Source organism: Phalacrocorax carbo, chromosome 8 (genome assembly GCF_963921805.1).
Source record: "Phalacrocorax carbo chromosome 8, bPhaCar2.1, whole genome shotgun sequence".
NCBI lineage: Eukaryota > Metazoa > Chordata > Aves > Suliformes > Phalacrocoracidae > Phalacrocorax > Phalacrocorax carbo.
The window spans coordinates 24,095,533-24,122,504 of record NC_087520.1 but is presented as its reverse complement, the minus strand read 5'-3'; the positions used below and the strand labels follow the sequence as shown (position 1 = coordinate 24,122,504).

The following is a 26,972-nucleotide window of genomic DNA, read 5'->3' as shown; positions in this document are numbered from 1 at the left end:
GAAACAGAAATTAGAGGAATCAGGTTTTAAATACTGTGTTCACATTTAGTAAAAATGACTGAATGACGTAAAATATTTGTGGTGTCAATGTTGTCAGATCAAGATGGTATTTAACTGCAGTGATATTTCAAAGATGATTACTTGTTAGTATATAGTCCAACATATGAGCCAGAGAGACTGAAAGCTGGAGATGGTGCTAGTTTGGGTGTTAAATTTTGACATCAAAAGAGGCTGACGGTCTGGGTGTGTGTTAACTGACCTAAGGCTTGTATTGTGTCCCTTGGCTTAGCCAGTGTTGTCTTGAAAGAAACAAGAAACTTAAAGGTATCCAGGATGATTCATGGCTCTTACATAGATGCTAGGAAATTACTATCAACATAGGATTGTCATGGTGGGTATTTGAGGCACCTCTAAGACTTTAGGAGAAAGGATTCTCCTGATATCTACTGGGACCTGTGCAATTAAACTTGAAAATGCTGTTGAAATACTGTTTCTGAAATATAATGGTCTAGCACACCTCTTGGACTGAAAAGGTGGATGCTATTTTTCAACTCAAAGTTCATCTTCTGAGACTATAGTTCACAAATTAACTTATATTCAATTGTTTTGCATGCTACTGTGTCCAGATCTCAGAAGTTTAGTAGTTAACTGTAGACTTGCATCTAATGACACTGTGTTCTGAATCTTAATGTATTACCAAGTTTTATTTATTCAATTAATTCCAAAAGCCACTAGTTCTCTACTGGCACAATTCTCGCAGCTTTTGGTTTCTTTTTATAGCTACTTGTATTCCCTTTTATGCAAGAATGTGACCTACTTGCAGTCATTTCCCATTAGTTACTCTCTTTGAGCTTTAAAAAGAAAATGCTTGGATTTCTTTCATGAAGCAGTTGCTTTGATTAACTTAGGTTTCAGTCACAAATGGAAGCAGGCGTTGTAAAGACAAAGAAGAATAAAATTGCAGTAAATATTAAATACATCTGGGAGGGTTATTCCACTTCGCTAGCTGAAGTCTGCCATCTCCTAAATTTGTTGATTTAGGAGCCTGCTCTTAATTAGGCTACAGTTATTTCTTGTCCTATTTTGTCCAGGGAGACACTTTTCATAGCTACCAGGACCCTGCATGTTCTGAGACTCTCTATTTTTGGTGCAACTTGTTTATCACCAGTGAGCACGGCAGTTGTGGCATCATATAGCAGTGAAGCTTCAAAAACAAGTGTTCATTTTTTTTACTGAGTGTTTTTAAAATGAAGTCAGGGTGGTTGCAAGCACCACAGGCTGACGAAGCATGTGATTTGGTAACAAACTGCTTTTGGAAGTCCTCCCCTCAAGTTTCTGCAGTGATTTGAAAGGGGCAGCAGTGCCTCTTCCATGCCATTGTGTCCAGCACAGTCCAAGTGCATCAGCATGGAAAATGGTCATTATTTCTCAGTCCCTGCCTCAAGAAGGGAAGAGGCTTCTGTCTATCTGTGCCTAGTGGAATGAAAAAGCCTTTCCTTGCTTTGCAAAAATGGGTTTAAAAAAAAAACTAAGAGGTTTAAGCTTGTTATTCCAGCAAGCTGGAGCTTCCTTTAAGCTGACAGCTTTGTACCTCTAGAGCTGGTTGACTGTGGTCACCAGCAGTCTTCCAGGAAAGAGAACTCAAGGAAGGGGTTTTCCCCTAGTTCTCTTCCAGGAGTGGCACTGATTAGGTGAGATTCCTGAATATATTTTTATGTAGAGCTTGAAAATAGAAATATTTTCTTTAAGATCTAGTTATCAAATCATGCCCACCTACTTCTTCATATCACTTGCCTCAAATGTAGGGTTTTTTTTGTGAAAACCTGCAGTTTTTTACTATCTAAACATATTGTGACGTTTGCATCTTGGTACAGCAATGTGTCTTTTGACGTGATAAATGTTAACCTTCAATCTGTTTAGATGGCAGGACATAACTTCAAGTGTTTGCTCCAAAGCATGAATGGCCTAACTGGCCACCATAAGAATCAAACTCCGGGATTGTACTCCTGTCCTAGTCCTCATTTGTGTGCTGCCGCATTATCTATCACAGCAGATTGGAATTCACTTTACTAAAGTGTGCTGTAGTATTCAAGCATAAAGACTGAAAATTTTACTGCTACAAAAAAAGAAATGGGGAAAGCAAAAGATTGAGAGTGGTGACCACGAGTGAAGTCAGCTTTCCAATCCTCAGCCCCGTTCCCTGGCTAGCTGCAGTGCTGTATAATGTTGGAAAGTCTCCTGCATCAGAAAAAACTGTGCCGCCTGTTAATTGGTCATACATACATTTAAATGTTGAGATTTCTGAAACTGGCATTGGAGTGTAGGCAAATACATATTGTAGGTACTGAGCCTACTGCGTGCCATGCTCAGAGCTCTCTCTTCAGGTCTGGTTGCACTTCCTCAAAACAGAAACCCCTTTGGGGTTTGGTTTTTTTTTTTGGATGTATGTTTCTGATTGCTTTTTGATACCCCCTCACCCCAAGCCCCTTGCTTTTAACATCTTTGACACTAGGCCCTGGTGGGAGGCTGTTAAAGCATGTAAAGGAATCAGCTTGTGAAACAGTTGATAAAAATATTTGTTGCCCTGTATGGAAACCTGCTCAGTCCTGGTATTTCCCTGGATTCCCCTGTCTGTCTTGGGTGAGCTTTTACCCACACTACATAGTGGATCACTGGCTTTGGAGAACAACTGGAAGCCCTTAGCTCTGTGTAGCCTGTAATGGATTACCTGCCAAAGGTTAACAAGCAACAGTGCTGTGTTGGTGTAGTTGTGCCATTACAGGAAGGAATCTGCTGCTTTAGCTGTCCTCACCAAAAAGGTAGAACTGATGCTCAGGAAAGCTGGAAATAATTGGCTGCACTTTCCAAAAGGAAAATGTTAGTGTTGTATTGGTATGTTTGTGGTTAGGTATGTCAGCAGCAGAGCTGGCTTTCCTTCCAATTTGGGAACTTGGCAGTCAGACGTGGAATACTTCGGAAAGAGGTACTGACTGCTGTCGATTGCACAGTGACTCTGTGCCTAAGTTTGAGTTTTCTGTGGGCTTTTGATTATAATTTCCTTGAATAGTTACGTTTCCTGTCTCTGTTTTGGTTTAATATTAGTGGGTGAAGCATGTCTTTCAATTTACAGCCAGATGAATTTTAGTTAAGGTGGTGGTGGTATTTACCTCTCATCCTTTTTTGTCTTTGAGTGTGTAGCCTAAGCTTTAGTCATAGAGTCATTAAGGTTAGAAAACACCTCTAGGATCATCAAGTCCAACCAGCAACCTAACACTACCATGTCTCCTAAATCATGCCCTGAAGTGCCACACCTACATATCTCTTAAATACCTCCAGGGATGGCAACTCTACCACCTATCCAGGCAGCCTGTGCCAATGCCTGACCACTCTTTCAGTAAAGAAATTTTTCCTAATATCCAATCTAAACCTCCCCTGATGCAGCTTGAAGCCATTTCCTCTCATCCTATCACTAGTGACCTAGGAGAAGAGACCAGCATTGACCTTGCTACAACCTCCTTTCAGGTAGTTGTAGAGAGTGATAAGGTCTCCCCTCAGCCTCCTCTTCTCCAGGCTAAACAACCCCAGCTCACTTGGCTGCTCCTCATCAGACTTGTTCTCCAGACCCTTCACCAGCTTCATTTCACTTCTCTGGACACGCTCCAGCACCTCAGTGTCCTTCTTGTAGCAAGGGCCCAAAACTGTACACAGTCCTCGAGGTGCGGCCTCACCAGTGCCAAGTACAGGGGCACGATCACTGGCCCACTCCTGCTGGCCACACTATACCTGTTACAAGCGAGGATGCTGTTGGCCGCCTTGGCCACTCGGGCACGCTGCTGGCTCATGTTCAGCCGGCTGTCAACCAACACGCCCAGGTCCTTCTCCGCTGGGCAGCTCTCCAGCCATTCTTCCCCAAGCCTGTAGCGTTGCATGGGGTTGTGGTGACCCAAGTGCAGGACCTGGCACTTGGCCTTGTTAACCTCATACAGCTGGCCTCAGCCCATCGATCCAGCCTGTACGATCCCTCTGCAGAGCCTTCCTACCCTTGAGCAGATTGACACTCCCACCCAACTTGGTGTCATCTGTAAACTTACTAAGGGTGCACTCAATCCTCTCATCCAGATCATTGATAAAGATATTAAACAAGACTGGCTGCTAACTGGATTTAGCTCCGTTCACCACAACTCTCTGGGCTTGGCCATCCAGCCAGTATTTTTTACCCAGTGAAGAGTACGCCTATCCAAGCCATGAGCAGCCAGCTTCTCTAGGAGGATGCTGTTTACTGAAGTCCATGTAGATAACATTCACAGCCTTTGCCTCGTCCACTAGGCAGGCCACCCTGTCATAGAAGGTCATGTTGGTCAGGCGAGACCTTCTTTTCATGAAGCCGTGCTGGCTGGGCCTGATCCCCTGGTTGTCCTGCACATGTTTGGTGAGCCCACTAAGGACGAACCGCTCCATAACCTTCCCTGGTACCGAGGTCAGGCTGACAGGCCTGTAGTTCCCCAGATCCCCCTTCCGGCCCTTCTTGTAGATGGGCATCACATCGGCAAGCCTCCAGTTGTCTGGGACCTCCCCTGTTAACCAGGACTGCTGGTAAATGATGGAGAGTGGCTTGGTAAGCTCCTCTGCCAGCTCCCCCAGTGCTCTAGGGTAGATCCCATCTGGCCCCATAGACTTACGAATGTCCAGGTGGAGCAGCAGGTCATAAACTGCTTCCTCCTGGATTATGGGAGGGATTTATTCTGCAATCTGTCCCTGCCTTCTAGCTCCAGGGGCTTAATACCCTGGGGATAACTGGTCTTTTCTCCCTGCCAGACCTAACGAGGTCTCTGTACTCTTCTTGTGCTACCTGCCCCTTTCTCCAAAATGCTAGACTCTCATTTTTTTCCTGAGTGTCAGCAGAAGCTCTCTGTTCAGCCAGGCTGGTTGTCTTCCCCGCTGGTTCATCTTGTGGCACTTGGGGACAGCCTGCTCCTGTGCCTGCTAGACTTTCTTCTTGAAGAAAGCCGAGCTTTCCTGGGCTCCTTTGTCCTTCAGGACTTCCTCCTAAGGGACTCTCCCAACCAGTGCCCTGAACAGGCCAAAGTCTGCCCTCTAGAAGTCCATGGTAATGGTTCCGCTGACCCCTCTTCTTAGTTCGCCAAGAATCAAGAACTCAATCATATCATGGTTGCTAAGCCCAAGACAGCCTCCAACCACCACGTCTCCCACCAGTCGTTCTCTTGTTTGTGAACAGGAGGTCAAGCAAGGCACCTCCCCTGGCAGGTTTACTTACCAGCTGTGTGAGGAAGTTATCTTCCACACAATCCAGGAACCTCCTAGACTGTTTCTTCTCTGCTGTGTTGTATTTCCAGAAGACATCTGGTAAATTGAAGTCCCCCACTAGAACAAGGGCAACTGATTGTGATACTTCCTCCAGCTGCTTGTAGAACACTTCTACCTCTTCATCCTGATTGGGTGATCTATACCAGACCCCCAGCAGGATATCTGTCTTGTTGGCCTTCCCCCTCATCCTTAGCTGTAAACACTTGACCTTATCAAAGTCACAAAGCTCTACGCAATCAAAGCACTCCCTAACATACAGAGCCACCCCATCGCCTCTCCTTCCTTGCCTATCCCTTCTGAAGAGCTTATAGCCATCCATTGCAGCACTCCAGTCATAACAGTCATCCCACCATGTCTCTGTGATGGCGCAAGTCAGATATCCAGCTGCACAGTGGCTTCCAACTCCTCCTGTTCGTTACCCGTGCTGCATGCATTGGTGTAGATGCACTTGAGCTGGGATATCGGTTTTACCCCCAACCCTGGCACACCACCCCTAGCTTCTCTCTGGTGGGCCTGGCTACATCCCCCTTCCCCTTCAAACCTAGTTTAAAGCCCTCTTGTTGTATCTCCTCTTTTGGAGAGACTTTGTATGTAACTAGATTCAGAATGGGAATAATCATGAACAGTGAAGTCTGGCAACAGGAAGGAGCCTTGAGGAACAGATTTGAACAAGGGATTGTAGCATCAGTTATGGTGTGTTTTAATTCATGAAGCTGAGCTGTATATAGCCCATAATGTGGATACAGCAGGCAAAGAATGTTGCAGATAGTCTGCTCTTCCAAGCACTGTTGGGGCCATGTAGGTATATATCCCAGCTTTCTGTAAGTCATTACTTGCTGGGGTAACTATAAAGCAGTATTTGAATTACTGAAAACAAAGGAGTAATCTACTGGAGGTGAATTTTTAGAACTATCGTTTAAAAATTTCTGTTTAAAATAGGTGTTTCTCTTGGGATATGCTGTAATGCAAGTTTTGGAAATAACAAAATGTAACTTCTCCTGGGGTTGTTTTGCAACTTTTACTTGTGAAATGTGGCCCTGACTTCTGCAGGAAAACGAAATAAGTTGGGGGCCTTAGTTTCATGAATGTTACATGGCTCACTATCCTGCTTCTCTGTTCTAGGAGTGTTTCTCAGGAGCTGTCAGAGACAATCCTCACCATGGTAGCTAACTGCAGTAATGTCATGAACAAAGCTAGACAGCCACCACCTGGAGTCATGCCAAAAGGACGCCCGCCCAGTGCTAGCAGCTTGGATGCCATCTCTCCTGTACAGGTAGACAAATAATGTTCTGCATTTTTAGAAGGTGGTGTTGATTTAGCATTAGTTTTGCTGCACTGTTTGAGCTCTTTCAGCAGGACTAAGTAAAATATCATCTGGCTCCCTTAGTTTTTATGTTTGCATGTCTAGATAAATTGTTACTACAGCATAATGCCTGAGGGTTTGTAGTTCAGAACTGTCTGTCACTTCACAAGTGTCTCTGAGAAGTAACTGAGGTATAGCAGAATGGGAGCACTGAAGAGGGATAGAGATTTTGTTTATTTAAAATAACTGAGGGTTTCTTTTAAAGTGCTAAAATTTACTAAGACTTTTGAGAATTAAGCACTGCCTTTGAACCTGATGTGTCTTGTTTGTAGCTTCACGGGCCAAGCAACAGTGCTAGAGCGTAAGGACTTGTTATAACTGGGGCTCTTCAGCTCTCAACTGAACTGCTCTTTTAAAAACAAGGTACATTTAAGTTACTCCCTGACACTCATCATCCCTTTCTCCTCTGGGAGCAACACATTACAGACAGGTTTTGCTTCTAGCAAATACATTCAATGGCAAATTTTAAAATGGTAAAAACTTTTTCATGTGAAATAGTGGCAATTCAGCATGTAAGAATGTCTGAAGCGTCAGTAGATTATGCAAACGAAATACAGAGAGCAGTTTCCTTGTGAATTGTTACTGTATTGAAGTTGCTCATCAAATGTACCAGATATCTTGGCAACCTGCTGCAGATAAGTGATGTGAACAAACAGAGCAGCAGATGTTACTCTGTAGCCATGCTGTCTTTTGGGTAGATAACAGAATTTCCTGCTGTTCCTAGTCAGGAGCTCTTAATTTATCGCTGTGTCAGCTGGTGTTGTGCCTTCCCTCCTACTCATCATCCAGGTTTTAATGCTTTTTATTGAAGACTGCATTCAGGTATTTAGCTGTGAAAACTGGGCTTAATAGGATCCTTTAGATAGTCAAAAACACTCTGTAAGCTTGATATGAAATAGCTTTTGTAAGTCTTAGGGTAAGGCCCGAGGACCCAAACAGCAGAGCGTAAACTGCTCTAGTATGACAATCCATGCACTGCTTCTTATAAGTGTTTGTTGTTGTGCTACGCTTAACTAGAGACTATGGAACAATCAACCTTCCTGTAGAACCTCTGATAGGATAGGATTTTATGTGATTACAGAAGAAAAAGTGAAATTGCATTTTGTAGACAGACTGATCTTTTGGGGTGATCTGGATGACTTCAGAATTTAAAGTAACCATGCAGAAAACTCTCTTTAGGAATGTTTTTATATGTAGCTGCCTTTATGCAAAACCTGCGGAAATTCAGCTTGATTGCAGTTTATGGATGTCTGTCTGTAATCTTCCTTTCTCCATTCAGATTGACTCGCTTGCAGGAATGGCATCTCTTAGTTTAGGTGGCTCAGCTGCTCCTCATACCCAGAGCATGCAAGGCTTCCCTCCAAACTTGGGCTCTGCATTCAGTACTCCTCAGTCACCAGCAAAAGCATTTCCCCCTCTTTCCTCCCAAAACCAGACAACAGGTTTCAGTGGCATCGGAGGACTCTCTTCACAGCTTCCAGGTACTGCTATCTGGGTGAAGTAGTTTGTATTTTTGACATATCAGAGCTAAGGTGGTGGTATTGCCATAGTTGGAAATACTGGACAAACAGCTGTGTGTTGTGTGGGAGGGAATTATACAGTTCTTGCTCCTAGGTCACTGCTGAAACACTGCTCTGGAATGTTGTAGCTGCAATAGGTAAAAAATTTGAGAGTCCAGGGGGGTGAGCATGTTGACAAATTTTTAGCAGTGTTATTTTATGTTGGGACAGAGGTGAGGAATCTCTTGAGATAAACCTGCTTGATATTGGATAGTTACATGGCTGTATAGCTCTGAGTTCTTGGAAGTGGCGAGTGCTGAGTGCATACTGTGGAGGGTGCAACTGAGATGACCAGTTGTTTGCTTTTCAGTAGGTGGTCTTACTACGGGTAGTGTAACTGGCATAGGAACAGGAGCCCTGGGCCTTCCTGCAGTGAACAATGACCCATTCGTGCAAAGGAAGCTGAGCACATCTGGACTGAACCAGCCTACATTCCAGCAGAGTAAGATGAAACCTTGTAAGTGGTAGTGTTGTCTGTGGCTGTGAAGTGTGATTGTGGTCTGAAGTTAATCTGCATTTCCTTCATGGGTGGCTTGGATCTGTAGGTAGTAAATGTTTAGTAATGTGGCTCCTGTATTATGCCGTTAGTCTGAAAAAGGTGCTTCTAACCTTCTATAATAAAAGTTTACCAAGGGGTGTGTGGGTGTGTTTATATTTTTAACACTATCAGCTTTTTTTTAACGTTATGAATTTGCATGAGCAGTGTGTTTCTGTGTCCTTTTTTTTGTTATGCTGTGTTTTGAACAAAGGTGTTGTCCAGCTCTTCACAGAGTTTTGTATGCATTTGATAAGAGGGTGATTTTTGTTTTCTTTGTAACAAGCTTAAACAAAGCTACCTGGGTAAGTCGGTAGCAGCAGAGAACTTAACAGATGAAGCAGTGAATTAGACTGCAACATTGGAAAGAAACAAGACTAATATTAGTTGATGGGAATGTGGTTTTTGGAAGGAATAATTTGATCCCTAACACTGAACCATTATCCTTAACTCATTTGTGCCTCTGAAGTATGCTCACAATGAAATGTTTAAGCAATCAGATGTTGCCTTTAGGAAGCATAGCCATATGTTAAACCTTTAGCATTACTGTTATTACATGTTTGTTTCCTTTGATAGGTCTTCCATAAAAGCAAAGTTACTGATATCTATAGATGTATGGTAGAGATGGCTGTAATGACCATTGGTTTATATTTTGGGGCTTAAGCATTCAGTATAAACGTGGTTGAAGCTCACTGGCTGTCCTGAAAGTTTGTGTGAAAGTTTGTCTGCATGTTAGTGTTGTGTAGCATGCTTTATTCTAGTCTGTTTTGCATTCATTTAGTTTAGGCGTCAGTTGAGGTTAGCTTGGGATGCAGTGGGTTCTAGGAATATGACAGTATGAGGTTAATTCTATCTTAGGATTCAGTTCTCTTGCATAAATATAACATATTGAAAACAGATTTTTAAATAACAATTCCTGTCTACTATAAGGTTTAAATATCCTTTTCAGGAGAACTAGCAGGTTTTGTATGGGTTGATGGAAGAGTTGGAAAGGACTAGATGAAATCCTGACTGCCTGAAGTTGTTCTGAGCATGATACCTCTTCCCTTTTTTTAACAGCTGACTTATCTCAGGTGTGGCCAGAGGCTAATCAGCACTTTAGCAAAGAAATAGATGATGAGGCAAACAGCTACTTCCAGCGTATTTACAACCACCCACCACATCCGACCATGTCTGTAGATGAGGTGAGTTCCCTTCTGTAGCAGTTGCATCACCTGTCCAGAGACATGCTATAAAGTTGATAGTAATTATTCCTTCATGTATTAGTTTTAGTGGAATATAACAAAGAGCTAGTGGTAGATGCTTGCAGCATTGTTTGGTTGGGATTTTTTTTTGCTTTGTTGAAACTGTATATTTCTAAGGCAGCATGCTTCCAGAGTAAACTTGCAGCTGATCATTACTTTCAGCTTTGATTTCTGTGAATCAAAGACTTTAGATGTCTAATTAACACTCCTAAAAAGGTGCCAAGTGGGAAGAGTTCAATGTGGAGTGAAAGCTTGTGTTCGAAATAAGTGCTAAAGTGTGCCTTTAAACAGTCTGTATGAATCATACTTATCTTGAATATTTGTTTTTAAAGTATCTAAAAATGACTACAACTTCTAAGTATATAAATGTGTCCTAAGTTCTACCTTCTGAGCTTCAACGATTGTTTTGGTTAGTCTCTATGAGAGTAATTATCAGCCTGATGTACTTGCTCTTTGAAGTACTTCAAATTCACTTTAATATATTTGTGTGGTTATAAATTATGGGAGACACTGAACATTAATTTTCTTTTTTCTAATTTTGAATCAATGGTGTAGACAGTCACAAAAAAGCTTTCTGTGAAGACAGTTACTTAAAAGAAAGCGGAGAAAACTAAAGTCTGAAGAAGCTCATTGTAGTGATGTAGTGTCTACTGGCTAAACCGAGATTTTCTTAAAGCGGTTATTTTGCAGCCTAGCTTGTGGTAGTGTAATTAGTAAGTGCAAGCACTCCTGAAACCTGAAGATGCAGAAGGGCTGAAATAAAGCAAATCCATTGGTAACAATTTCCAATTTCTTCGTAGGTCTTGGAAATGCTGCAGAGGTTTAAGGACTCCAACATTAAACGGGAACGAGAAGTGTTTAACTGTATGCTGAGGAACTTGTTTGAGGAATACCGCTTCTTTCCCCAGTACCCAGATAAAGAGCTGCACATAACAGCCTGCCTTTTTGGTGGGATAATAGAGAAAGGACTGGTTACTTATATGGCATTGGGCGTGGCCCTGCGCTATGTTCTTGAAGCCTTACGAAAGCCTTTTGCATCCAAAATGTACTATTTTGGTATCGCTGCACTAGATAGATTTAAAAATAGGTGAGTGTTCTTTTTGTTTTTTATGATACTTTTAACAGTACGTGTAATGTCTTGTTAACCTTGAACCCGCTCTGATTATGCAGTACAAGATTGCTTATGTGTGTTAGAAACTTACACATCTCAACTTCAGGTTTACTTTAGAGATATGCGGAGCTGAAACAAAATGTGCTAATGTGCTAAAGGGTGACTTTTATTTTAAATGAAAATGTTGAATGTGATACCTGTATAAATGTGGGACAAACTGAAATGCTGAACCTACTTAGTGGACTGTGTTTATAAAAATAATCCAGTGAAGGGTTGACTTAGATGAAGTTGCCAGCTTCTTAGAAATGGGGTGAATGTAATTACTCTTTACAGGTGCATAAATGGAGTGCTATTTGCACTATTTATTACTGAAAGACTGGCTAGGAACTAAGCTCCAGGACTTTGGTTTTACACAGAAAGCTAAAAAGTATCTCAAAACAACAGAAAAAAAGCTTTCTCAGAACTTTTAATGGATTGTAGGTAGAGGAAACTCTCAAGGCAGGCCGCAGAAGTACACAGGGTTGTACACCTGTGGGAAAAATCTCCATTTTAGAAGAAGACACTAGAACTTGAAAAGTATTATAAAGCTTCCTGGAATTATTTAATGACTACAAATGTTTGGACTTGAAGTGTGGACTCATAAGCAAGGAGCACGTTATCTTCTGTCCTTAATCTTCTTTTATAGTTCATCTGCTCTGTAGTATTTCGTCTGTAATAAAAGCTGTTGCTTGCAGCATTCATAGGTGGATGTTGTGTTGCGGACTTAGCTGAACAGTATGAATAAAGACACTTAGGACTGATGTACTTGAGATTTAGCCACCATCTTACTTCTTAAGAACCATTTTACCCAGGACCGAAAGATTTTACTTTCAATGAGTAGTAACAGTGTCTAGCATTCATAAGTAGAAATATAATAATTGGTGTGTGTAGGTGAAGCTTCTGTCTTGAATGTTAAAGCAGTTTGTGCTCTTTAAAATACACCAAACCAGACTACAAATTACTTACCCAATAATCTTGTTGCAAACACTGAATACAAATGCAATTGTGTGCTCAGTCAGAAGTGTTGAGATGTAGGATAAGATGAGTTGCCGTGAATAAACCTTGTGTTTTGCTGTTAAATGAATTTGTTTTGAATGGGTTTTGCAACAGAAACTACTTTGTAGAAAATGCTTTTGTTTATAGCACAGCTCCTGTAAGTAGTCCAGAAGTAATTCTGTGATGCGGAAAGGGAATGACGTACCAGTGTTGTTTGTATTTCTCTGTAATACTGTTCTGATCTGGGCTTATGCTTCTGTCTAATGCATGTTTTGTCTGACAGATTGAAGGACTATCCCCAGTATTGTCAGCACTTGGCTTCTATTAGTCACTTTATACAGTTCCCGCATCATCTACAGGAGGTATGTTAGTATTGGCACATTAGCTTTCTATGATTTTAAATTCTTTTGATCGATTTCTTGTTTCCTTTTTAAAAATAGTCACGCCTGTCACAATTTTGGGCAGTGTACATCCACAGAATCAAATGGCTTTTCTTAAAGGTTTGGCTGTGGGATGGGGTTGGCAGGTGAAGGTGGTTATCTGGTACCTCATATGTTTTCGTAAATCTGTTTGGGTTACTTATGTTGAAATAGCTGCTTGAATATAACTGTATGATCAGTCAGTGTATGTGGCCATGCACAAAGGTTTTAAGGTGCTTCAGTAGATTCATATTCCAGTCCCTTAAGGATTTGGAGTCTTTTTCTAAAATAGGGGGCATTCAACTGGGTTTGTACAGTTTCGTACTCAGACCTGCTAAATTAATCTAGATAAAGGTGAGAAACATTTTGTTCCTGCAAGTCTGATTAGAGCAATGAAAAATACCCTGTAGCACAAAGAGTAAAGGTGGTGTTGATCATACAGTGTCTGCCTCAAAGGTCCTTTCATTGGTAGAAATACAGAAAAGCTAGTCCCAGTAGTAGAGCTTGAGAGCATAATCTAAACAAGGAAAAATGTTCAGCTCTAACATGAAAGTAGAGAGGCCATCTCCCCAAAGCTACCAAGTCCAATAGCAGTCTGTTTCACTAACAGGTTTCAGACCATATCCCTTCAATGACAGCGTGTTGTCTGATGTTACCAATTTCTGGGTAAAAGTGTTACAGTGGGGAAGAAACTAATTTCCTACTGTAGAGCTACTTTAGAGGATGTACAATTTTAAAGTTGGACATTTCAGAACTGTGTTTTTGTTTATTAATTGTGAACTTCAGACTACCATTTCTGTGTAGCTGTAAGAGCCCTTGGGGAAGACTACTTATGTGCTTTGTAGCCAGTTTCTTGATACTCGCACATTTGTCTTAGGCTCCTTCCCCTCTTCTGCTGTGCTATCCCAGGCCTGCAGGGATGGGGGTTTCTGGGTAGTGCTCTGTAAAATTTTAAGGATGTTGAGTCTCTTGATGCTTGGCATCAACCTGTTGAGGTCAAAGGTAGAGCTTGAGGCTTTTCTCCAGTGAGGAAGTAAATAATGACAAGATGCGCTTTATAAGGGTATTCAGTTGTAGCTTGCAGATTCTCTTAATGGCATTAGTGTAAAGCATTGTAAAGATTGTTGGCAAACCTATATACTGCTCATGCTAAAACTCAGCCCATAGTTCTGCTCTGGTGTGTGAATTTTTGCATGTGCTTGTGTACCCTGTTTTAGTACATAGAATATGGGCAGCAATCCAGAGAGCCTCCTGTGAAGATGCAGGGTTCAATCACCACCCCTGGAAGTATTGCACTTGCCCAGGCCCAGGCCCAGGCCCAGGTTCCAGCAAAAGCTCCTCTTGCTGGCCAAGTCAGCACTATAGTAACCACCTCAACCACCACCACAGTTGCAAAAACCATTACAATCACCCGGCCAACTGGAGTCAGCTTCAAGAAAGATGTGCCGGTAAGCATTCTATGATTCCAGTGACCTTACTGGAGAAGCAAAGGAGTTAAGTTGCTGGTCTGTGTTGAGTACATGGAGACAAAATCCAATATTTTCTCTACTACAAGTTTTGAAACTGTTACCCACATTTTATATCTAAAGCATATAACCTTTTCAAATATGACCAACACTTTAAGATAAGGCATTTTTGATCATGGAACTATAGAATTACTGTGGTGTCAAGTAGAAATGTGTTTATTTAGGCTTTAATTATCAAGACAATCACTGTTTCTGTTAATGACTTGCAGTCACACTCTTGAAATCATTGGCAGCTGCTCTTCTGTTTGGGGCTTGAGAACACTTATTGGACATTGAATTGCATTTGTCCTAGTTAAAACTGCATTAGGTCTTTAAAAATCTTCAGTCACTTAAATAAACACAACTCAACTGCTAGCCAGAGTTAGTGCAAGGTTGGCAGATTAGTAGTATTACCTATTCCACAGAAACTGTTGGGGCACACTTGGTCCCATGTGTATGTAGAGCTGTTACTGTATGATAACTGATGAACTGCCAGGTCAAGCCTGTCTTGCTTCCTGGTACTGTCTTTGTACAGTTCTCTTAAAAGAAGGTCCTGAAATTAAAGGAGACAAAAGCCAAAGGTAGCTGAAAGTTGTGAACAACCTTTGGGGTACAGTTCATAGTGTAGCTATCAATGTCTTTCACACCTGATTGTGTCATGTAGATAGCTGTTATTCTGAGTCGTTTATGTTGCCGCGTTTTAAACTCAGGTCATGACTGATGTTTAAAAATGTATCGCCTTTCCCCATAATTGCAGCATACCAGGTGCTAAAGCCCTTGGGTTTAGACCTACAGCTGTAGGAATGTGGGTCATGTTCTCTTGGCTTATGGTTGGCATTCTTTCTCAGAAGTGAAGCTTCTTCCCAGTTCAGCACTGAGGTGTTCCTGGAGACTCTCTACTAAGTACTGCCCTCTATTGGACTGTGATTTTTCTCCAGGCAAACAGTATTGTATGCAGGCTGTTAGCCTAATTGCAGTGGCACCTATTGTGTATGAATGTAAATGCTAGAAGTTTTTTTGTACAGCAGCATTCTTCTGCTGAGTATTGATCACTGTTTGTGGAGTTAAAAAATCACTTGGCTTCATTAGAGTGCTGCTGAAAATGAATTTGAGACAGATGTCACCTGACAAAGCTCAGTTCTTTTTTCTCTTGACAGACAGAGCAGAAGTTTCTTTTCATGTTGCCTCTAGGTATTGTCGTTAACTTTTTGTTCTCCCTCAGCCTTCCATTAATACTACCAACATTGATACGTTGTTAGTAGCAACAGACCAAACTGAGAGAATTGTGGAACCTCCAGAGAACGTACAGGAAAAAATTGCTTTCATCTTCAATAATCTGTCTCAGTCAAATATGACACAGAAGGCAAGTATGGAAGAACACTAGTAAAATACATTTTTAATATATATATTTCTGGAAATCCATTCTAAGGTGGTGGGTGATGTTTCTGCAGAAATTCCAACTTGCAAAAAAGTTGGGGGGGGGGCACACTTCAAAAAAATAGTAGTTTTCAACATGTTCTACTTGAAGCTCTTTGAAGATACAGTTTTTCAGGGAAAGGAGAGGCAGGTGAAAGAAAGCTATTCTTAATCTTGCTTTCTTCTACAAGTTTCCTTGTTTCACTGTAGCCAAGTCCTTTGTACTAAAGTAGTATAGGTCTGTAATGGCTTGTTTTCAGGAAAGCACTTCCAGTAGATGCCTGGAACAACTGCTGGATAGTCCTTTCTGATGTTTTTGTCACTTGAAAGGACTGAAATACTGATGCAAGTGTTGGGGGGTGGGGGGAGCCATTAACACAAATTTGAACCAACATTCACATGATAAATGGTTTGGGTACCATTTGTTATTGCAAGGTTAAGCTGATGAACTCCTGTATTTAAAGCTGAAATTCATGAATTTTTTTTTAACTAGCAGAAATTTGCAGTACTGCTGCCAACTGTGCTATATCTGTCTGTAGACAGACAGCTTTAATGTAAGATGCTGACATTTATTTTGAGTTACCTGGTAAAAAGCTGAGAACTGGGAGAGAGGTAAACTATTGTGCCTTGCTCACTTTTTGATGAGAGCCTTACCGGATGACCACATCTTTGGATGAGACACAGACTTCAAAGCTTTTTTTAATAAACCTCAGTGTTAAAAGCAATTAACTGAGTATGGCTCAGTTGACCCTAGAATCTTATGGTAGTCATCTAATATCTTCTGTGGTGTTCTTTTTCCTCTGGTATGGTGGTAGGTTGAAGAATTGAAGGAGACAGTGAAAGAAGAGTTCATGCCTTGGGTATCGCAGTATCTTGTGATGAAGAGAGTCAGTATTGAGCCAAATTTTCACAGCTTATATTCCAACTTCCTTGACACACTTAAGAATCCAGAGTTTAATAAAATGGTTCTGAACGAAACCTACAGAAATATCAAGGTGAGTGGTGTAATTTTCTAATACTTAGCTAGATTTAAAGATTAAGCATGCTGTTCTCAGGCTCTTTGCTTACTATGTTGCTGATCTTCAAATATGGAATATCATTCAAAAAATCTACTTCCTAGCTTACAATTGAAGTGGTGGGTTACCTCTGTGAACACTAGGATTCTTCTGCTTTCAGTCACAGAATCATAGGTTGGAAGGGACCTCAAGGATCATCTAGTCCAACCTTTCTAGGAAGAGCGCAGTCTAGACAAGATGGCCCAGCACCCTGTCCAGATGAATCTTGAAGGCGTCCAAAAGTGACCGAGTCAACCACTTCCCTGGGGAGATTATTCCAATGGTTGACTGTCCTCACTGTGAAAAATTTTCCTCTCGTGTCCAATCGGAATCTCCCCAAGAGCGACTTGTGTCCATTCCCCCTTGTCCTCTCCATGTGACTCCATGTAAAAAGGGAGTCTCCATCTTCTTTGTAGCTACCCCTTAAGTACTGGTACATGGAGATGAGATCCCCTCTTAAGCCTCCTTTTCTCAAGGATGAACAAACCCAGTTCTCCCAGCCTATCCTCATATGGCAGGCTTCCCAGTCCTTTGACCATCTTGGTGGCCCTTCTCTGGACCCCTTCCAGCCTGTCCACGTCCTTTTTGTATAGAGGGGACCAGAACTGCACACAGTACTCCAGGTGTGGCCTGACCAGCGCTGAGTAGAGCGGGATAATGACTTCTTTCTCTCTGCTGGCGATGCCCTTTTTGATGCAACCCAGCACCCTGTTGGCCGCCTTGGCTGCAGCAGCACACTGTTCGTTCATGTTGAGCTTTCTGTCCACCAGGACCCCCAGGTCCCTTTCCACAGAGCTGCTCTCCAGCCAGGTGGATCCCAGTCTGTGCTGCACTCCCAGATTATGTTTTCCCAGGTGCATGACCTTACACTTCTCCTTCATAAGGTTCTTGCTGGCCCACTCTTCCAACCTATCCAGATCTCCCTGCAGAGCAGCTCTCCCTTCTGGCGTGTCTACTTCCCCACTCAAATTTGGTGTAATCTGCAAACTTCATCAGGCCACACTTGATCCCATTATCCAGACCACTTATAAAGATACTGAACAACATTGGGCCCAATATCAATCCCTGGGGGACCCCACTTGTGACAGGTTGCCACTTGGCAAAGGAGCTATTTACCACCACCCTTTGGGTGTGACCTGTCAGCCAGTTCCCCACCCACTGCACAGACCACTTGTCTAGGCCATAATGCATTAATTTCTCCAGGAAGAGGCTGTGGGGGACCATATCATAGGCCTTGGAGAAGTCCAGGTAGACAATGTCCACTGCCTGCCCATGTCAACCAGGCCAGTCACTTTGTCACAGAAGGCCACCAGGTTTGTCAAGCATGATCTGCCTTTAGCGAAGCCATGTTGGCTTTTCCCAGTCACGTGCTTCATTTGACTTGTTGATGTCCCCCAGGAGGATTCGTTCCATAACTTTCCCAGGGATCGAAGTAAGGCTGATGGGCCTGTAGTTACCCGGATCCTACCTTGAGCCCTTCTTGTAGATAGGGGTAACATTTGCCTTCCTCCAGTCCTCTGGGACATCCCCGGTTCTTCACGACTTCTTGAAGATTATGGAGTGTGGCCTTGCGATGTCAGCCAGCTCTCTCAACACCCTCGGGTGGATGTTGTCAGGCCCATTGATTTGTAGGGGTCAAGCTCCTGTAATAATTCATGTACTAACTCTTCCTTCACTGATGGTGGGTCAGTGTGTGGATCAAGGAATGTACAGACTTTAATTTAATTGAATAATGAGAGGGTAAATCTGTATTTGAATTAATTTATGTAGGTGGACTCTAAATTTGTGTGAGTCTTGTGAATTATAACCTAGGGGAAAATTGGGTTATGGTCTAGTTCTTTTGTGCAGGGAAAGTATAAAGATAAAAAAACCCTACTCTCTGCTCTTTCGGTTAAAGAAGAATAAAGGGGAAGGGGAGGGTTTAGAAAGTGGGGTATAACAACCAAAATTCACTAGAAGGCTAAGATAATGTAAAGGGGAGGAGGTGAGAGAAGCAGTAGCCTAGAAAAGATGAGTGGATGAAACAATTTTATCATGCAAGCACTATATTTAAACCTGTTGGTGGAATTTCCTGACCACCATGGGTTACGCTGTAGTGCAAAATAATATCCTGGCTCTTTAGAGCGTAGCTGACCTTGCTCTGTTCAGCTGATGCTCCCCTGAAGCTAAGGAACAGAACTAACAGCAGAACACTGACATGTTTTAAGTCTTAAAATAAGAACTAAATGGTTTCCCAAGAAGTACAAATTGTAGCGTTCAGGTCTGTGATGAAGCATTGCCTTCACAAGATGTACTTTACTAAGTGAGTAGTCATAACAGTCTTGACAGAGTAACTGGTAAGGTCTGGAAAGGGTAAGGAGAAGTGTAATGCTCTTTATGGTCCTCTCGAAAAAAGGAATTTTGAAATCACTATGGGGCGAATTTACAGGGTACTGCCTTGAAGTGAAGGCTGCTCTTTAGTATCTCTAATGTGACTGAAGTTCAGAATTTAATGTTCTAAAATTTTACATGTTAAGTCAGCTCAGCTGTTGGATTTGGTTTTGAGTCTGTGATTATCTTCCAGCTGTTGGTCAAGTTTCTTTTTTTTCCATTAGGTACTACTGACATCAGATAAAGCTGCAGCCAACTTCTCAGACCGTTCCTTGTTAAAGAACCTTGGTCACTGGCTGGGAATGATTACGCTGGCTAAAAATAAACCCATCTTACACACGGTGAGCTTCTGTCCTTACAGATTTGTTTGGCATGAATGGGTATGTTGTTATGCAGTAGTGTAGGCTATTTGGGAAATTTTATCACCTTCCTGATGACTTTCTTGTGTGCCGAGTACAAAGTATATTTCTAGAGTTGGTAATTTAAGGCTTCGACATATTTTATCAGCAAGTTAGTAGTTAAGTTCTTGCCAAAATGAATTAATCCCATGTAAAAATGTATATCTGTAAATCTTTCATCAAAAAGTAACTGCTGCTTAGCAGCCTGTAAAATTCAAGGACGATCTTGACTCAGCTTTGCCAATATGTCCCAAAAGGAAATAGCGTAAGTGGAATGCTTGCAGTGTGCTTGCTGGTTTCTGCACCCTCTTCCCCTTTTCAGTTGTCGATGGTATTTTTCAGGATTTGGATGTGAAATCACTACTACTGGAAGCATACGTTAAGGGACAGCAGGAATTACTTTATGTGGTGCCATTTGTTGCCAAAGTCTTAGAATCCAGTGTCAGGAGTGTGGTAAGTGACTTTGTCTGACAAAGTTATTGCTCAAGTGGCAGAATTAGTCTTGCAGAAAATAATTAGCGCTTTTTTTTTTTGCCAAGTGAATATTGATTTAATTTCATGGAGAGAGAAGGGATGTCAGGACTTAAAGCAAAGGAGTTCCATTTTGGGGGAAAACTACATGGCCTATGTATTTTTTTCAGTGTAAATAGGTGGTGTTAGCAGAACTGTATTGTGGTATCCGTGAATAGAAGTCTATTGAGAAATGGAAGGATGCTATTGAAGAGGTTATAGGGTCTATTTGTCCTTTGATTTCAATTTTTTTAAAATTTCTCCCACCCCCCTTTGACCCTGATCAGCTCTTGTCAGTTCTGCGTGACATAGAACTGATCTCTCAGAAGGACCAAGTCATTGTGTTTCCAGTTTAATGTTCAACTAGCATCCTAATCTAGTTCCAGTCAAACAGAATACTAAGTTCAAGCCTAATTGCAGCTGTACAAACTTTTCCACAGCTGTATGCACACATAGCTGTTCATGTTTCAGAAAACTCCAGTCGTAAATTATCCACGTGATTCAAGAAGCTTGTGTTATACACTGCTCTCCTTTCTCTTGTAGGTCTTCAGGCCTCCAAACCCATGGACAATGGCCATTATGAATGTTTTAGCTGAGCTACATCAAGAACATGATCTAAAAGTAAACTTCTGTTTTTCTTTTCTATACCTACTGAGTGTGAGGTTTTCTTGACATAGAGTATACCAGTTAAGAAAGATGTTGTGAAGGACCAAATTTCAGTTCTCTTCTTTAGCGTGGGGAGAATTGGACATTGCTAAATTTGGTAGAACTTGGATGAAACTCTTCTCCTATGAGGTCAGCATGCAAGATATTTGTCTAATTTTCCGTCACTATTGAAGTCTTTAAAAGGCATGGGGTTAAAATGGGAAGCTTGGGAGTCAAGTGGCCCAGTAAACGTTTCGGGTATTTTCTTTGTGACATAACCTAAACTAGAATTGTTGTGCAGTTGAATCTGAAGTTTGAGATTGAGGTGCTCTGCAAGAATCTTGCACTAGACATCAATGAGCTGAAACCTGGAAGCCTCCTGAAAGATAAGGATCGTCTGAAAAATCTGGATGAGCAGCTCTCTGCTCCAAAGAAGGATGTGAAGCAGCCAGAAGAGCTACCACCCATCACAACAACTAGTAAGTAAATTTCAAACAGAACCCAGAGCCATGCTATACAATTTTTAAATACGACAGGTTATGCTATTGCGAAGAAGAATGTGAAGCTACCATACCCAACTGTAGCACTGCTGAATGTTTGGGAGCACTCTGATAGTTTTGTAATAGTAGGCGTACTGAGTTTGGAGACAGGAAGGGAATGGAAGCCATCCTGAGGACTTAATTCTGCATGTGCTATATGTAGCTAATCCTTAGAAGGGAGTGAAGCAGGATGATCTCTTAACAAGACATCAGGGTTTAAACTGTGTCATAATAAACAGCTCTGCTAAAATGTGCTGAAGCTAGTTTAGTGCTATCATTGGGGAAAATGGAGAATAAACATTGCTTGATACGTTTAGAAGGCCTCATGATAAAACTGCAAAACTTCTGTTTCTTGGTCACTTGCTGGTTTAAATGAAAAGTACATTATGAGTGCTTACTTTTCTGTAATGTTCCAATAAAAACATTCTTGTATTCTATAGCTGCTTCTACAACTCCAGCTACCAGCACCACTTGTACAGCCACAGTTCCTCCACAGCCCCAGTACAGTTATCATGACATCAACGTCTATTCTTTAGGAGGCTTGGCTCCGCATATTACCTTAAATCCAACGGTAAGTTTTAGAGCTGATTTGGTTTACTTAGAAGAATTCTTGCCACCAGTGTTGCCACAGCTCTCAGCTGCCAGGAGCAGCATTGTGTAAGTTAAGTTATTGGAGAGTCACTTCTCAAAAGTAATGGGGAGGGTGAGTGCTAACAAGTAATCAAATGGAGAACTTCAGGGTTGGTTAGTAGTTGTATGAGCAATCTTAAGATGGTCAAGTGATCTTCCATTGTGACATTAGTATCCCATTTATTTCTGGCAATAAGTGTCAGTTAGGATAGTTGCTATCAGGACGTAAGCTTAAGAGGAGCTTCTGTGTTCTGTTTTGACTAGTCAGCAACTTAGCTCTGAAGTTAGTCTTTGTGTTGTGCTCAGCTGCAACTTTGGAATAAAAATGGTCATATGTCCCAGTTTCAGAATTATGAAACATTGTAATAGCTGCACATGGAACATGAGAGTGCCACACTATAGGCCGCCTGTGACAGTAAACTTAAATGTTGTTCAGGAAATGTGAATGTCTAGGGTAGATGGGATTCTAGCTCGCTTCATTCTCACTTAACTTTCCAAATTCTACTCCAGATTCCACTGTTTCAAGCCCACCCACAGTTGAAGCAGTGCGTGCGGCAGGCGATAGAGCGAGCAGTGCAAGAGCTTGTCCATCCGGTGGTCGATCGGTCCATTAAGATTGCCATGACTACTTGTGAGCAGATAGTCAGGAAGGACTTCGCACTGGATTCAGAGGAGTCACGAATGCGTGTAGCCGCACACCATATGATGCGGAACCTGACTGCTGGGATGGCCATGATTACCTGCAGGGAACCTTTGCTGATGAGCATAGCAACCAACTTGAAAAATAGTTTTGCTACTGCTCTGAGGGTAAGAGTCACATCATCTAAAGCTTACTTCCAATTTATGAATCTGTAGACATCCAGCATTAGCAAATCAATTCTCCACGCTGTAGACTTTGATTAATTACATGGCTCAACTAGTATGGACATTAATTTAGTGGACAAATTTCATGACTTTTGTAGAATTAAGGTGAAAAAAACTGCTGAGACTACAGCTCATGTCAAACAGTCTTAAGCCTGCGAGGTAGATCTTCCTATGTTGCGCATAAACTTCCTGACTACCTTTTTATTTTGCCCCAGTGTTCTCTCCTGTTTGATAATATCACAGAAGCCTTGGAGTGCTTATATTCTTGTGCATTTTGAGGTAGAAAAGCTGGAGTGGGGAGGACTGAATAGATTCTGGGACTTTCTGGGGATGTCTTGAGTTGTTTCAGCGTGCATGCTTCAGGCAAGTTTTATTTACTGGTGCTGTTAGCAGATAGCTAAGTGAACTGGAGTCGGCAAGGAGCACAGCGGTGGCAAGGGCAAGTCCCGTGGCTCAGCACTAGGTCGGGGCAGGCGAGGTGGTTCCTCGTACCTAACAAGCCCGAGGGTGAGCAGAGGGACTTGTCAGGAGCCGGCAGCTCTCACAAGCAAGGCTGATGTGCAGCTGACATGGCGTGGGGTGTTGCCAGAAGCAACGGCAGGAGATTTAAATGGCCCCTAAGGAGTGTGAGCGACCAGGAGCGCGGCAAACAGGATGGGCAAACGGCGTGGCGTGTTAGAAAGGCGTGGCGCGGCAGTTTGCATGGCAGTTCGCGCAGGCAGGGCAAGAAGGAGGGGTGCCACAGCCCACTTCTAGGTCTACAGCTCAGGCAAGTGCTTCAGTCTCGGGTGAAATAGTGGGCACTCGCCTCAGAGCTAAAACCACTGTTTGTTCAGTGAAAGCCCCTGAGATGTCAGACGCATCCACCCAGATGGGTCTGGTAAGAAAGGACACATCAGTACAGGCAGTGGGTTGTGGCAATTGCCCAAACCCCTCTCCTGACGAAAAGGTAAGTACCTGCACGAGGTGTGCACAGGTGGCTGAACTGCAGGAAACGGTTGAGGAGCTGAGGCAGAGATAGACCGGTGGCTTCAGAATCATGTTCCTGTGGCAGACACCGCTGAGAATGAGGCACCATGGACCCTGGTGGCTCACAGGAGCAGGATTCCACATCAGCCTACACCGTCCACCATCACAATCAGAAACGGATATGAAGCCTTAACGACTGAGGACACCCATGAGCAAGGTCTGCAAAGTCCCCTGCAAGGGGAAACTGTACCAGCAACATAGAGCGGACATTGTAAAAAGAAAGGATGAGCGCTCGTGGTGGGTGACTCTCTGTTGAAGGGTACTGAGGCACCCATCTGCTGACCTGACAGGGAGTCACGAGAGGTATGCTGCCTTCCAGGAGCCAAGGTCTGAGACATTGCTGAGAGGGTGTGACAGCTCATCAGGAAAACAGAGTACTATCCACTATTACTATTTCATGTAGGCATGAACAACACTGAGAGCCATAACCTGGGTAAAATCAAGGAAGACTTTCAAGCCCTGGGGGAGCAAGTGAAAAACACTGGCGCGCAGGTGATCTTCTGTTGCATTTTGCCAGATCGAGGGAAGGGAGCGGCCAGAAACAGGCGCATAATGTAGATCAACTCATGGCTACGTGGCTGGTGCCACCATGAGGGGTTTGGCTTTTATGACAATGGGGTGTTCTTCAATGACTACAACGTGCTAGGGAGGGATGGAATCCATTTGTCTAAAAGGGGTAAGGGAATCTTCAGCAGTAGGCTGGCTAACTTGGTGAGGCGGGCATTAAACTGAAGGACTTGGGGGGTGGGATCCATTGCGAAAATGCTCACACCAGCACGTCCAATGGGGGAGTAAGTCAGGCCAAGCAGTGCAGTGATAAAGGTTCCTTAGCTGTCTCCCAAGAGGTGAAACAGAAGAATAATCACCTCAAGTGTATGTATACAAATGCACGCAGTCTAGGTAACAAACAGGAGGAACTGGAGCTCCGTGCCCACTCAGAAGGGTACAACATCACAGGAGTAACTGAAACATGGTGGGACAACTCCAGTGACTGGGGGATCGCAATGGATGGTTACAGGCTCTTTCATGAGGACAGGCAGGGTAGAAGAGGTGGAGGGGTCACACTCTACATTAAGGAAAACCTTGAATGTATTGAAGTCAACTATGGTGATTGCGACTGCTCTGTCGAATGCCTCTGGGTTAAAGTCAAAGGGGTCATCTCCAAGCAGGACCTCACAGCGGGCATCCGCTGTCAACCTCCTAACCACGATGCCAATGAAGCGATACTTGGGGCACTAAAGCAAGCTTCTGGCCAACAGAACCTGGCCCTGATGGGTGACTTCAACTACCCAGACATCTGCTGGAAGAACAACACGGCAGCTCGCGTGTCATCCACGAAGTTCCTGGAGTGTATAGAGGACTGTTTCCTGATACAAATGTTAGATGTGCCAACCAGGAAGGAGGCGCTGCTGGACTTGCTATTCACAAACTGAGAAAGCCTGCTTTGTAATATCTCGGTTAGTGACAGCCTTGACTGCAGTGACCACAATATTGTGGAGTTCGGGATCCTGCTGAGTGTGCTGAAGGTCACCTCTAAGACAAGGGTTCTGGATATATAGAAGAGCAAACTTCAGTTCACTCAGGGCTCAGTTGGGAGAGATTTGATGGGAAGCTTCCATGGAAGACAAAGGAGCTAGTGAGTGCTGGGAGTTCTTCAAGACTCTCTGTTGGAAGCACAAAGCCAATTTATCCCCTACAAAGGAAAGGGAAGTAAGCGGAGCAAGAAGACCCCTTGGCTCAACCATGACCTCCTGGGTCTACTCAAATCCAAAAGGGAAGCACAGCAGAAATGGAGAAGTGGAGGATTGTCCGTTGAGAGCTACAAGGGCATTACCAGAGCGTGCAGAGATGCAGTTAGAAAAGCAAAAGCCCAGCTCAAATTGAAACTGGCTGTAGGTGTGAAAAATAACAAGAAAGGTTTCTTCAGGTACGTCAACCATAAGCAGAAAAAGAAGGAAAATATAGGCCCACTGTTAAACGGAAAAGGAGAGTCAATCACCAACGATGCTGAAAAGGCAGAGGTCCTCAACACTTTCCTCACCTCTGTCTTTACCAGCATTGCTGGGTCCCAGGCTTTGGGAACGAAATTGCCAGTTGATCCAAACACCGACCCACCATCAGTGAAGGAAGAGTTAGTACATGGCTGGAGAGCAGCTCTGTGGAAAGGGACCTGGGGGTCCTGGTGGACAGAAAGCTCAACATGAACGAACAGTGTGCTGCTGCAGCCAAGAAGGCCAACAGGATGCTGGGTTGCATCAAAAAGGGCATCGCCAGCAGAGAGAAAGAAGTCATTATCCCGCTCTACTCAGCGCTGGTCAGGCCACACCTGGAGTACTGTGTGCAGTTCTGGTCCCCTCTATACAAAAAGGACGTGGACAGGCTGGAAGGGGTCCAGAGAAGGGCCACCAAGATGGTCAAAGGACTGGGAAGCCTGCCATATGAGGATAGGCTGGGAGAACTGGGTTTGTTCATCCTTGAGAAAAGGAGGCTTAAGAGGGGATCTCATCTCCATGTACCAGTACTTAAGGGGTAGCTACAAAGAAGATGGAGACTCCCTTTTTACACGGAGTCACATGGAGAGGACAAGGGGGAATGGACACAAGTCGCTCTTGGGGAGATTCCGATTGGACACGAGAGGAAAATTTTTCACAGTGAGGACAGTCAACCATTGGAATAATCTCCCCAGGGAAGTGGTTGACTCGGCCACGTTTGGACGCCTTCAAGATTCGTCTGTTCAGGGTGCTGGGCCATCTTGTCTAGACTGCGCTCTTCCTAGAAAGGTTGGACTAGATGATCCTTGAGGTCCCTTCCAACCTGGGGTTCTGTGAACTGTTCTGCACAGTTTGTGAATTCAATGGGTATTCTAGAGGCTATTTTCAGGTCTCTTAATGAACAAAGTTTGAGTTGAAGTGGTGGTTTTCCCTTCTAAACAGAACAATTCACAAACTGCTGGCCAGAACAGCAGCTGCTACCTCGAATACTTGCTGTGCTTACCATCAGTGTCAGCAACAGACACAAGAGCATAAGGATCTTGGAAAAATCAAGACATAGCTATCCTTTTGGGGATTTTTTTTTTTTTTAAAGTGTAAGGACTTCCTACCACTTGCTTAAGGGCATGTTTCTATTTCCCATCTGTCAGGGGTGACAGTGCAAAGGCCTTTTTGCAATGGGCTTACTCTCCTGCATGGTAACTGCCTCAAGAGGGCAGGAATTAATGATCTGAAGGAAGCACAAACTATTAGTAAGAATTGCTTCTGCAGGTATGCTATGGACAGTCCATGGTTTAACTCCAGTCCTCAAACGCTGTTGACCCTTCATATGCAGAACTTCAAGTAACTTGATTGCTGAAATTAAGAGCAGGAGAACCATACAAATGAATCTTGTTCAATCCATCTTAAACACAAGGATGGGAGTAAACAG

General features: G+C 43.1%; 1 protein-coding gene and 2 non-coding genes across 12 annotated transcripts in view; all 3 read left to right on the top strand.

Moving 5' to 3' along the window:
* The window catches only part of CNOT1 (CCR4-NOT transcription complex subunit 1), a 68,208-nt gene that overhangs the window by 24,711 nt on the left and 16,525 nt on the right, over nt 1–26,972 (top strand). For 4 of the 10 annotated variants that reach the window (XM_064459205.1, XM_064459199.1, XM_064459204.1 and 1 more), the window contains exons 17-31: nt 6,448–6,598; nt 7,968–8,169; nt 8,558–8,704; nt 9,842–9,966; nt 10,827–11,113; nt 12,456–12,534; nt 13,809–14,039; nt 15,319–15,459; nt 16,328–16,507; nt 19,162–19,278; nt 19,678–19,788; nt 20,389–20,466; nt 20,792–20,969; nt 21,470–21,600; nt 22,170–22,466. In XM_064459205.1, the coding sequence (XP_064315275.1) occupies nt 6,448–6,598; nt 7,968–8,169; nt 8,558–8,704; nt 9,842–9,966; nt 10,827–11,113; nt 12,456–12,534; nt 13,809–14,039; nt 15,319–15,459; nt 16,328–16,507; nt 19,162–19,278; nt 19,678–19,788; nt 20,389–20,466; nt 20,792–20,969; nt 21,470–21,600; nt 22,170–22,466 (2,455 nt within the window). The remainder of the gene's footprint in view (nt 1–6,447; nt 6,599–7,967; nt 8,170–8,557; nt 8,705–9,841; nt 9,967–10,826; nt 11,114–12,455; nt 12,535–13,808; nt 14,040–15,318; nt 15,460–16,327; nt 16,508–19,161; nt 19,279–19,677; nt 19,789–20,388; nt 20,467–20,791; nt 20,970–21,469; nt 21,601–22,169; nt 22,467–26,972) is intronic. The other 6 variants (XM_064459208.1, XM_064459203.1, XM_064459206.1 and 3 more) reach the window with 3 other exon arrangements.
* On the top strand, nt 6,924–7,059 carry LOC135314863 (small nucleolar RNA SNORA50). The gene has a single exon (XR_010374341.1). It is a non-coding gene; the product is annotated as a small nucleolar RNA SNORA50 (small nucleolar RNA).
* LOC135314870 (small nucleolar RNA SNORA46) lies at nt 18,607–18,745 on the top strand. The gene has a single exon (XR_010374348.1). It is a non-coding gene; the product is annotated as a small nucleolar RNA SNORA46 (small nucleolar RNA).